The 12,862-nt window shown below is 37.8% G+C and overlaps 1 protein-coding gene across 33 annotated transcripts in view; it reads right to left on the bottom strand.

Moving 5' to 3' along the window:
• The window catches only part of NRXN1 (neurexin 1), a 740,630-nt gene that overhangs the window by 129,627 nt on the left and 598,141 nt on the right, over positions 1-12,862 (bottom strand). For all 33 annotated transcript variants that reach the window (XM_074897427.1, XM_074897426.1, XM_074897419.1 and 30 more), the window contains one exon: positions 187-358. In XM_074897427.1, coding sequence (XP_074753528.1) covers positions 187-358 — 172 coding nt within the window. The remainder of the gene's footprint in view (positions 1-186; positions 359-12,862) is intronic.

The following is a 12,862-nucleotide window of genomic DNA, read 5'->3' on the forward strand; positions in this document are numbered from 1 at the left end:
TTGTGCTTTTAAACTCACTTAGGAAATGCCATCATCATAAACTGCATATTGCTCAGGACTCTAACTACTCAATTAGCTACTCAAACACTGCAAAAGAGCTGATGTTGTATTAGAAGAGAAATAAAATGAGCCAAACTCCACGCATTCCCCACCCTTTTACTCAGAAACGTTTCTGTAAGACCTTACCTGCTGGGTAACGTTCGATAACCGGCCAGTTGTCCACCTGTAATGTGGCATTGCCACCACTTCTTGTAAAACGTACTACATGGTATTTTCCATCATTAATGATTGCGTTGATCTCTTCAATAGAGATGTCATCAGTTCCAACATTAAATTTAACTCCAATTTTTCCCTGGTGCTGCATATTTAAAGAAAAAAAAAAAAGGAAGAAGAAAAAGAAGAACTAATTAAGAGTTGTTTTAGCAAGAAATAGAGACAGTGTGTCATACAGGGAAAGATTTCTAACAACATCATCCCTCCTCAGATGTAACTTCTGAAGGCTTGCATGTGGCAGTGACAAGGCTTCAGACAGTTCAGTAAGTCCAGGATGTCTCTTTGATGGATAATTGATATTCCAAATGAGTTACTTCACCAAATTTTCTATCCTTTTCTGAGATTCACATCAAGATGAAGAGGGGGGAAGGAGGAGGAAAACTCAAGTTTTCTTTCTTTTTACCCTCCCTCACCTCAACGAGGATTAAACATAATTTTTCCTTTTAGGCTTTCAAAATGGAAAGCCTTACAGTGTCACTTGGAAGAGGTACAAGGATTTTCTAGCTGTAAGAGCCAAGGCCCAGCCCTGCATCTCCTTTCTCCAAACCTCATTCATACTCAGAGTCTTCATAAATTATAACAAAGGAAACTTTTTTTTTTTTCCTAATGGAGAGATTTTTTGCATCACTTTGTAGAAGCTCCAAATCATTAAGACAAGAACAGATTGATTGACTAACAAGGACTTTCCTGATCAGAGCCAGAGAGGAGGGAAAGGCATTTGTGACAGTGGGACAGCGTCTTGTTCCCACTAAGGACTGAGACCCTGATTTTTATTTTTTTTTTTGTCTGGAATTTGCCTGTGAAGTCTTGTGCCTGAGCGTGTCTAGGGCTGAGGGGACTTTCCCATGCACATTCATGCTCAGAACCAAGGCTGTAGATTTTTCCGATGACTGTAATACTGGCATGTTTTCATTTTTATTGTCTTTTAACTATTAAGATGTTCACTCTAATGGGGCATTTACATTTTAACAAATTCTTTTAGTGTCTATTAAAATTTAACTTAAGAGAAAAAAAAATCATGAAGCACTTATGAAATCAACTCTATTCTTGAATAAGAATATTTATTAAATTGAGAAGAAAAAACCAAAAGCACTGCACAGTATGAGACTGTGCATAATAAGGGGCAATTCTATGTGAAATTTCACATCACTGGTATATCCTTCTTAAAATTTAAAAAACTTCTTAAAAGTTTTTATGCTACCAAATGAAACACAATGAAACATTTCACTTTGTACCTCTTGGTGATTAATGTCAATCTTTCCAGAATCAGCTTCATGTCTGCACAGCTTTTGTGTCTGCTCCCTCTTTCTCTTACTATCTTGGTACCACTCCCTGTAGTAAGCATATCCTGCAGCTTCTCTTCTCTGGAAGTCTCCCAGGCAAAGAACTCAGGAGTTCTTCCACTTTATTTTATTCTCTTTTTAAATACCTGTCTTGATTTTCCAATAGTGCTTGCATATTCCAGTTACACAGTTGAGCAGCTGATGAACCCCTTTGGAGAAAGTCCCTCAATGTTTTGACGCTATGCTATCACCTCTTCAACTATGATCTTTTTTAAAACAGTGAAAAGGACTATTCCCTGCTGAGATTTGCAGATTTACTCCGAAAAATATCTTTTTTTATTTGCTCTGTTGCTTAAATAATGCTCTAAATATTCCTCTTCTTTCCCATGCAGACTGTTTTAGCATTTCTCTTATGGCTGGCCTACTTTCCCGTGCCTGTAGGGTGTCAGTAAGGGATCCACCTCATGCAGCACATGCTCACCCCCTTTGGCCTCTCAAGTGAGTTGCAGAGTAATCTCCCAGTTATATATCTTGTGAGAGTAACTGTAGCTCTATTTTATTTCAACTGGTTCAACTGTGACTCAGAATAGATTTCACCCATTTTCTCCCATGGATGCAGTAGCTTATTTCCTTCACCTGTTTCATTCATATGCTTACTCACTTTATACAAAAACATATACAAAGAAATATAACATCATCCTGGCTCTAAATCTCCTCTTTTACTAATTTATGAAATGCAGAAAACCAGCATGTAATGATAATGGCATATGCACCTTTTCACAGTACTTTCAAGAAATCAAAGGCTTTCAGGATTAAAAAAAGCCGACTAATTTTACCACGATTCGTAATTATACTATTCATAACCTACACTTTACATACCTGCTCTTCTATTTGTTATATGGATGTATATACATATATTATTTTAGATGAAGAAATGACAAGGAAAAAAACCACCTTTGAGTGAATAGGACAGGTGCAGGAAAAATGAAGTGGCATAAAAAGCAAATACATCAGCAGCTTTTCCAAAATAAGAGAATGTGGTGCTGCAATGGTTACCAATGGTTGCCATTTGGAAATGGCCAGGTACTGGCAAGTGAAATGAACTTGAAGGCAGGCCTTTAGCTTTCCTTGATGCATATATACTTTTTAGTGAAAAAAGCAAATTTTCCTGACTTCCCTATATTTGTACAGAAGTAATGTGCACAGAGATGAAGCACGAAGCTGCAAAGAATATCACCCTAATAGTTGATAACATACTAGATTGATAATTTTTACTCTATTTTTAAGATATTTGTGTAGCTGAGAACATGAAAAACTCGATTTTTCAAGGGTGCATTTCATTTTTTCACACTTCTTCAGCACCTGTGGGCATTTATGTAATCTTCCATAAAACAAAGAAGCAAATCTGGGTTTTGAGTTTAAGTCTTCCTTATTATTATATCCATATTTAAGTCTGACTTTTGAACATCACACTAAACACGTTATGGACTACAACCCCATTGTGCACAGCCCATATGATGCAAAGACCTGACAGTACAAGGGCCTAGACAGATGACACTGCCACAAAGCAGTAAATCACCATGTATCGGGTGAGTTGCAATAAGCACCTTTGTTTGTAGACTGACTTTTTTAAGCCCTTGCATAATCATGCAGTAGTTTGACTCACTGTACTCCTTCTTTACTGAAAGATAACATGTCACGCTATTTTTCATTTGTAATTGGTTAAGACCACGTGCACATACAGTTATTGTGGATCAGTTGACGTACAGTAGCTTGTTGAGATAATCTGATCTCAGCCCTGTGATGCTTAATATAATGGGCCTGTAGTCCAATAGAAAGAACTGCTTTTTTTCTTTCCTCCTTCTTTTTGGGGCAAGATGGTAGTGCAGAAAGGGAAGAGACTGATTAAACTGAAGCATACCAAATCACTATTTTTCTGCTTTGCCAGCCTCTGTTGCATAGTGCAGTAGTAGAAACTTTGCTTTATCACTTGTTCAATTCATAATAATCTTATTCTTCTTATCTAAAACGGCCTCAAACAAGTGCTGAATGAGAGGTTCCCTCTTCAGCACCCTGATGATGGCCACTATAGAAATGTCTGTGCATTACTAAGTACTGCGGTAAGTCAACATTATAGCTGAATGATGTTATCCCTGCACATCATTTCAGGCTCATAGTTCTAGGAGGTTATGTTTGCCTGCTAGCAAAGGTGCTAATTTCAGAGCTCCCTTGGTAAAAATCAGCTCCATACACAAGGCCCTTAGAAGCCCACTGCACTGTTTATGGTTCTTAGCCTGTGTTTGATTTTTCTCAATCTCACACAGTTGTGAGAGAACATAGCAATGAAATCAATTCCTTTTCCTACTGTGCCTTTATCTAATCTGAACTGGGAAGGCCACACTCACAGAGTGGAGACATGTAGGAGATGGAAGAGTCTCCAGTATTATTTCCAAGAGAGGCCAGAAGCGAGGACACACTTTCAGGAGAACAGTGAACCATTTCAAGTAGTGTAAACATTGTTCTCTGTCTCCTGAAATAATCAGAAGGTTACATGAATACTGCTACAACCATCACATCATCACCACTGCCCCCTGGGACAAAGCAGCACAGGGACCTCCAATTCACCTATAGACAAGCTACATGACACTCTGCGCCCCAACCAGCAGCTCTTCAGAAAAGCTAAACTTTTGGTTTGGAGGTTCTTTGGCCACATAGCTCCTCCACAATATCTACACAGACAAACAAGATCATTTGGTGTTACCTGAAGCACCCCTACACATTACTGCAACGTGCAGTGTGGGCTTTGCCTACAGTTTAACCTCTGCTTGTAAGAAGGAATCTGGGCTCACAGAGTAAGGATAAATATGTTAATAGCTTCAAAGCAGTTGGAAAAAAGAATGAGACACACATAAAGAACAAGATATACATGTTTAGCTCCAATCCTACTTTCCTAATGCACTTTAAAACGCTAGGAGTTTTGACTGCTCAGACAGTATAGGTGTGTATGGATGCATGTGTATATACCAATCATTCCAAAACATTTTTTTCTTCAAAAGCACTGGCAGCTACTATTGTAACCTAGCAGCTCCAGTGGAAGATTTTCAAGCATATTTTATGAATTGTGTACTCTAAATACTTCTACCTTGGCTTTAACAAGCTTCTGATGAAGCACTGAGAATGCTGATGAACCCAAGAACAAAGAAAGAAATGTGAAATGCAAAGTAAGACAGCAGCTGACAGTGCAATTTGTTCCCTGTTGAACCTTAGTTCAGTGCTACTGATCTGCCAACTCCAAATGCAGTAAAAGCTATGCTAGTATAAAAAAAAAAAATATATATATATATATATCTCCAGAATAATGACATTTCCTATAGCATCAGCAAGGTTTTACTGCTCTCAGTAGTAATAATTCTGGAATCAGTCAAACATGAGCATGTGCAAATTCGGCAAAACAGTAGTTTTAGAAGAGACCACAGACAACATAAACTCATAATACTTACAATCTTTAACCACTTCCAAAGAAAAGTAATAATACTGTGACTCCCACAAGTGAACAAACAGAGAAGAAAAAAAAAATTCAAGCGTGCCAGCTTGCATCATACAGTGTCAGACCCTGAGAGACAACTTTCTGGTGAATGTGATAAAGTCTTAAAACTAACTGATGGTTTATTTTGATTTTATTGAAGAATAAGTTTCTTGAGAAGAGTAAAATGATTTTCACTCAGATGTAATCAGAGGTTAATATTCTACATAGTAGAAATGTATGCAAAATAATTGATAAAATTTCTGGATTTCCGAATCCTGTAAGGAAAGACATATGTAAAAAAAGTACTGTTTGCTTCAGGAAGTGAGGGGAGGGATAACGAACAAGAAGATACACTTGAACTCCAAGACTGAGTAACTATGTATATTTTAGTCTAATAATCCATGAATATTTCTTATTACTATCTAGTATCTTCCAGAGGAAATGTTTCCTGGAAAAGCACAGAAGATATAAAACGTCTGGGCAGACTTCTTTGAATAAGTACATCTTTTGTATTCCGGTGAAAGAACTTAACTTTCTGGATATGGATTTCTAAATTCATACTCTCAGGTATTATGTCACTAACCTAACAACATAAATTATTTTTTTAATATTTCTTTTGTTACTGCTTTTCTCTATGAGAAGTGATAAAATATGCAACCTAATTTTTACCAACAGTAGTCAAACCTTTTTACCTTTAGTCAACTGCAGGACAACAGACCATAGGAACCAGCATTCTCCTGTCATCCCTCATCTTGAGTACTTACAGTAAAATTTTGTGTCCATGAATTCAGAAAGGTAACCATTTTCAGGGATGGATTATAGCTTTCAGTATATCAGCACTTGACATACTGTAGAAAGTGTAGGAGGAGCTTGAAAATTCTGAGTGCTAGCAGGCAAAGTAATCAGTCATAGGTAAGCACTTCAAGCAAGGAAACAAAGATTTTTGCTGATGTCCGATAGGGTGCATCCAGCTGGTCTTCAGTCTTTGATAGACTGGAATCTGACAAGCATGAAACTGGTTTCTCTTTCTTCTTCCAAAAGCTGGAAATAAGTAGCTACTGTGGAGAAGGCAAAAAACCATCCAACCCACAACTTCTCCATTTCCTGGTTGCCTAGTGAGGATGAGCTATTTGTGGTGTTCCTTCTTGCCAGTCCTCACCATTTATTTGCAACTTTCCCGGTATTTGTTTATTTCTTAAAAATCCACAGCTCTGTAGACCTTAGGTTATGAGAAACTACTTTTCATTTTAAACCAAGCTCCTCGTTCTGATAATTGTAACAGAAAAGCTTAAAACCCAAAGCCTTGCAGTCTACTGTGTTGGCAGGCTAATAGAAAGAACTGAAAAACATGTTAAATCCCATGATTTTAAACTAAATGATTGATTTTTTTTGCAGCTGGAGGTGTGATACTTTATGCAAGTGACATTGATTTCATTATCCTCGTATCAAATCTGAGCACCATGCAGCAAAGTGGCCTTCCCCTCAATCCAGTCTCCCAGCAATTTTGACCACTTCTCCTTCACCATTAGACCTGACTCTGGAAAGATTTGTTCCCCTTTTCTTAATTCTCAGCTTCCTGGTTTCCAAGACGGTGGGACTAGAGGAATGAACTGACAATACTTACTTCCAAAATGCTCTATAAGACTTTATCTACAGCTGACTGTTCTTTCTGAGTCTCCAGTAAACAGCATGCTTGCATTCAGGAAGTTTTTTCGTGACTTGAAGAATATAATTACTTGGCTTGAGTTGTAGCTGGAATCTAAATGTGACCCTTGGATTTCTGCGAGAAGAGTGGTCAGGTCTGTGGTACCCTTTTGCACACACCAATTTGAAATGCGATCTTGGCCACAAAATGCTGCCTAACACTACTCTAATCCACTACTCATATTATCCAGGGAGGAAAAAATGTTATCTGCAGAGCCACAAATGTCACCCATATTTCCTGCAGCACCAGTGCATGTTCACCTAAGTGCAAACCCAAGCACACCTTTCTCATCTACACCAAGATTCTTTCACAACCAGTACAAGGCACTTGAAAAGCAGATTTATAATCATAAATTTACAGCAAGAAAAGTTTTGGTTTTTTCCTCCACTGATTTTGGGATCCTCAGTCAGTTGTTTCATGGATTTTGTTAATGAGAAATAGACAGAGAATTTGCAACAGATTTTGCTCTCACATCTCACTCAGAAGCTCTGTAAGATCATTACATAAACCTTTAAATGACCCCAGTTTCATGCCATTAAGTTACCTAGATTTTCTAAATCAATATAGAAGTAATAAAAATTCATTGTTCAACAGATGCCCCTGGTTGACATGTAAGAAATAGTACTGCCACTGTAACAATATTATGTATGCAAATACATACAGACACTACCAGAGCTGCTGCACTCTTAAATGTTGCTCTACAAAAATTAAGCAGCTTCTAGCCTTAAATCAATGACCCGTAAAAGAGGTAAGTGAAATATGGGCCCAGCATCACACTAATTTACAACTGAGGCGTACCTGAAAAAAAACCCCAAAACCTACCTAAGTGGCTCACTAAGTGGAAGAAGTGACACATGAGTTAATTTTTTTATGTCACAAAATGCCATATATGCCACCACAGAACAAAAAGCCTGGAAAGAAGGTATCACAGAAGTGTTCACTGACCCAGTATTTCAAGGCAGGAAGCAACTACTCTTTAGTACTATGAAATAATGACTTGTATCACTTCCTGACTTAAAATAATTGCCCTCACAGTCTGCTTTAAGTGTTGTTACAGCCATTCAATTTATACATAAAGCTCAGCAAGGAGAAAATGCAGAAATATTTATAAATCTACAATTCTGACACTTCAGCTCTCAGACTGCAGTTTTCCTGTTTAAACATTGTAATTCTCATTGCTATATATCATAGCTGTATTACTTCGAGTTACTCTGATGATGAATTACTGAGGCAATACAATTACCCTAACAACCAGCCCCCCCAAAATGCAATAGTTATGGAAGACATATGGTGTAGAGCCTGCAGCAGCAGCATATTGCATCTTATTATCCACTCAGCATCATTACTGCAGTACACAGAATTAAATTTTTCTGAGAAAATATGCAGTAAAGAACAGTTTAAGTAGTCAGACCCTAACATCGTACTTTCTGTCAAAACAGCATGTCACACATAGATGTCTTGACCTTGCTAGTGTCTCACCAAGGATTCCCAGTTGTGGTGTGATGGTATGGATAGGTTGAAGAGACTACAGATGCTGTTATACCAAATGGAGAGGAAGGAAAAGTCTTTTAACTACTAGCCAAGATAACTCACATGCCTTGCACACTTATTTTCCACCTAGGCAGACACCTCTGAGCTTGTCTACCCAAAATATTTGCCAGCCTGAGGAATGGCATACTCATTAGGAACTCCAGCTACTCAGAGATGGCACACTGTTCCTCCACACACATACATCAACATGTGCTCTCTGATGAGCACAGTAAAATTTGAAAATTAGGCTCGCTTTTCACTTTTGTATAATGTTTATAGAAAGAGATGATTAAAATAGCATTCCTCAAACTAGATAGTTATCCAAAGGTGTAATTATACTCCTATAAAAAAAAAAAAAACAAAAAAAAAAACAAAAGCAAACACCCAAAACCCAAGTGAGTAGCACCTTGATATCGGTACAATCTAATCCACACTGAAAATTCTGCTGGTTTAAGGGTATTGATTTCTGTGCTTAGAAAGGCTTCACAGAACTCCTGATAATTTGTGTGTCAAAGAAATCCAAAGTCAGAGTCAGTAGGAGGTAATACTGGGACCAGAAGCAAAGAATCAGCAAATTCTCAAGCAGGCTTCCATGCTAAATGATTAATAGCCATATGATCAATACACATGCTCATGAAAACACAAGCAATAAATTTTTAAGAATGTGGGTCAAAGGGCTTTTCATATTAAAAACCTGTAGGAAATTATTAAAACCCAAAAGTTGTATTAGAAGTACAACAACAACAACAACAAACTCAAACAAAAAGAATTGATTACTGGTTTGAGACAAATGTATGACTGAAGTGAAAAGACTTAACCCAAGGAAGCATAGCTATATTATTACCAGACAGCAGAACACAACATGCCACAGGTTAGGCTTGGGCTCCCTGTGGAAAGGCAAGTCCTGGTCATTGTCCCATTTTCTGAGCAATCCTATTGTTTCTGTTGCCAGCTTTCTTTCTCTTATAATCAAGTGTAGAGTCATCCTATGGCATGCTTTAATACCATGTATGTTTTTCTCAATGGTGCTAGTTTCCTTTATCTTGTCTTTCTTCATCTTGAAGATCTTTCAGAATCAAAACCAATTTGACAATTTCCCCGTGCTCCGTGTTGAGATACGCAGTGCAGAGTAGCCTATTATCAATGCTACAACAGAGGAACTCACTTCTTTTGATCACTTAATGCTGCAGAGCATGTTAAAATTCTACACTGAATACATGTAGCACATGAAGTGATCAAACAGCGTTGGTTGACTGGACTGTGAAAACCAACTGGTAGCTGGAAGGGGAAAGCAAAATCTGATAGCTACCTCCACATTCTCCTCTGCTACTGCTGCTAACAGTTGCCAAGGTTTGAATGACATTGCTTTGACATCTTTTTAAAAAAAAAAAAAAAGCAAAAAACCACCCTGTAGAAGAGAAAGTGCCATGAAGCAATGAAAGGGCTGTGTACAGGAAATCATTAGTGTTCATAAACAGCTTCTACAAGGAAGAAATCTCCAAAGAAAGTATTGCAAAATAGCACGAACACCTTCAACAGTATGCTCTTCAAAATGCAAGGAGCTTGCAAATAAACTTAACTGTATTTAGAAGAAACCTGCCAGATATTTGAAAAGGCTAACCCTAAGCAAATCAGGCAAAATCAATATAGAAGTTAACCCACATCAAGGGAGCTTTGCATATAACAGAGTTCAGTACTGTCAGTCTCTGAATGCCTCTCCAAAGCAGGGGACAGTCACGGATGCTGTCTTCACTGGAATGATCAGCACCAGGCTCGAATGAGGTTCAAATAAATTATTTGTGTTCATGAACACAATGGTATTTAAAAAAAGTCCCTACAGTATATAAATACTTGCTTTGCAACATGTAGGAGAACAGCCAAAATTGCAAAATGCATCATTATCTTCAAACTGCACAAGGGAATGGAACAATGTCATCCTCCTAGTTACGAATTCTTCAGTACTTACGTACTTTACAATAGATTTTTACTACTGTTGGAAATTACCACTTTGCAAATAGGGTCTGTTAGGCAACCAACAGTGAACTTAGGGCAGTATTCTAACCTCACTGATAGCATATGCCTGATTTCTGCCCTTAATGCATCTACTTACTTACATGGTTTTTATGTATGTGGCACATGTTTACCTCTGAAGGTTAAAAGGCTGAAGTAACTCCACTAGAGTCAAGGCCACTTTACAAATATTAACATGGTAAAACCAGGGCATCTCTCACTAGATTTACTTGCCACTTTTTCAGAGCTTCTTCCTCTGCTATGCTCACATATTTCAGTGTGGAAAAGATGTGATATAAACTATTTGACAGACAGCTGATGCAAATGATGTGCTTTCACTATTTTTATTAAAATTCTAGGTTTACTAAGATCAGAGTTTTCCCAGAAAAAGCTTAGTAGAAACCAGACATATCACTGTTCTCATTTTCATACTTCTACAACTTTAATAGAACTATTTGAAAAGAAAAAAAAAAAAGGGGGGGGGGGGGAATTTCACACACCAGAAGACCCTCACTATAAATAGCTGCCCTACAAATACACCCCCTTACTCCAAAATGCAGCCTAGCTGGCTGGCATATCTATGACTTGCAACATACAAATCTTTGAGTACTTGAAGGCTGTGAATAGCTTTTCTACTATTTGGTCAGATAAGCCTTTGCAAATACATCAGGGTGGCAGGAAAGAGAATGGGCATCTCTGAAAGGGAATGAAAAAAAACCACAAAAGCACACAGACACTGAGAAGGGGATTCATGGACCTGTCGGATCAAGTCCCACTCTTAAGACTTCCTAAAAACATAGGAGGGGAAAAACTCGGCATCTTAAATAGCATTCTGGATAGCTTATGTTTGAAATGCCTTGTGCTCTCCAGCAGATAACCCAATGTCTTGCTGACTTTGCTAGCATCACAGAGGTGAGGTTTCCACATGGGTGAACTAACCACTCTTGAGCAATTTATTCAAGAGCATTAGCCTCAAAATGGCTTTAGTACAGCATCAGGCAAGGTAGATGTGTGTGCATGTGTGTGTGGCTGTGCACACACACAGCCTTTCAGACATTCTTCTGCACGAGATGTGATAACTTCAGGGCTATAAAAAGCAAACCTTATTTCTTTTTCTTATTTTTCCAAATGGTTTTTTTCCCACAAATAGTCTCATTAAGCAGTAGCATCATCAGAGGACAACATGTACAAATTTTTTCACCTACAGTGAAGCTAGGTTTTTGCCACTTGTGCTCTGCCTGTGCAATTGCTAACAAATTTCTTGGCTCACTCACCATTGCAAAGGGCATTGTGATTGACAGATCTCCCCAGTAAGCACTCTCCCATTTCCTCTTTCAGCTCTGCACATCTTGGGGACCACTCAGGCAGAGCTTCCTGCAAGTACTGTGCCCATCCTGCTGTGAAGAAACTCCACAAACTCCAACATACAGAACATACCACAAACAAGGAATCCCCTGGAGCTCCTCTTCTACTAATGTCTGCTTCTTATATTACAGAAGGGCTTATTTTGCCTCCTAGATAATTACAATTATTTTCTGTGCTGCATCCCACACTCAGAAATGAAACTTTAAGTAGAGAGAGAAGTACTGACAATCAAAACCTTTTCCACCTTCTTTCACCAACATAAATACATCATAATCTATATATGTATGCAGATGCATCTGAGTGTATGATTGTGCATCTGTGTTTTAAGTAGATGTATATACATATATGAGCATGATGAGGTAAGACAGAACATCCTAGTGCACACAGTCCACATAGAGGGATAAGAATACAAAACAAATAGTGCCACTACTGCTTAGCAAAAGGTGTTAAAATGATGAGCAGAATAGGACAACCATGGTAAACTGGATTCTGTGGGAATGATAACATTAAATCATAGCATTTGTAATCACCTCAAGGCAGTGATCGGTGACATGCCTTTATTCTTTATAAGGAACAAATTACAGAAGGGTGAGGTTTGCAGAAGATGTACAATCTTGAGCTTTGCAGTTTTGTTCTTCGACTAATTTAACTAACACTGTTCTAATTTAAAATGTCTTCAGTGTATCAGTTTCAGTGCTGATGGATGTTTCCCTCCTGCAGAATACTATCAATTAAGAGACTTATTCCAACCATAAAAATAAAATAATGCTCTGTTTATTGTTAACAGAAAGACTAAACTCTAATAAGAATTCATGATTAATTACTTATCAAGGAAAATCGACCTTAATTAGGGTCAACTTCTATGGCAGACATCTTAATTTATTCTTTAATTTCTGTATGTGAACACATTTCTCTCTACAGAACAATTGATTCACAGCTCAAATCAAACTCTTCGATTCTATTTGTATTTTTTAAAGGAAAAATAAATAAAAATGATATCTTTTGAAACCAGTATATCTGTTGTAAGACCCAACTGCCTTAAGTAATCAAAAATAATGTTTCCTGGTTTTACTCCTGTTGCCCCGCTGAAACAATTCTTGCAGAGATAGCACTAGTAGTGGGATCTGGACAGTTCTGAGACCTTCCAGTATCCTTAAACTACATATTTCA

The sequence above is a fragment of the Athene noctua genome, chromosome 1, assembly GCF_965140245.1.
Source record: "Athene noctua chromosome 1, bAthNoc1.hap1.1, whole genome shotgun sequence".
NCBI classification, from domain to species: domain Eukaryota; kingdom Metazoa; phylum Chordata; class Aves; order Strigiformes; family Strigidae; genus Athene; species Athene noctua.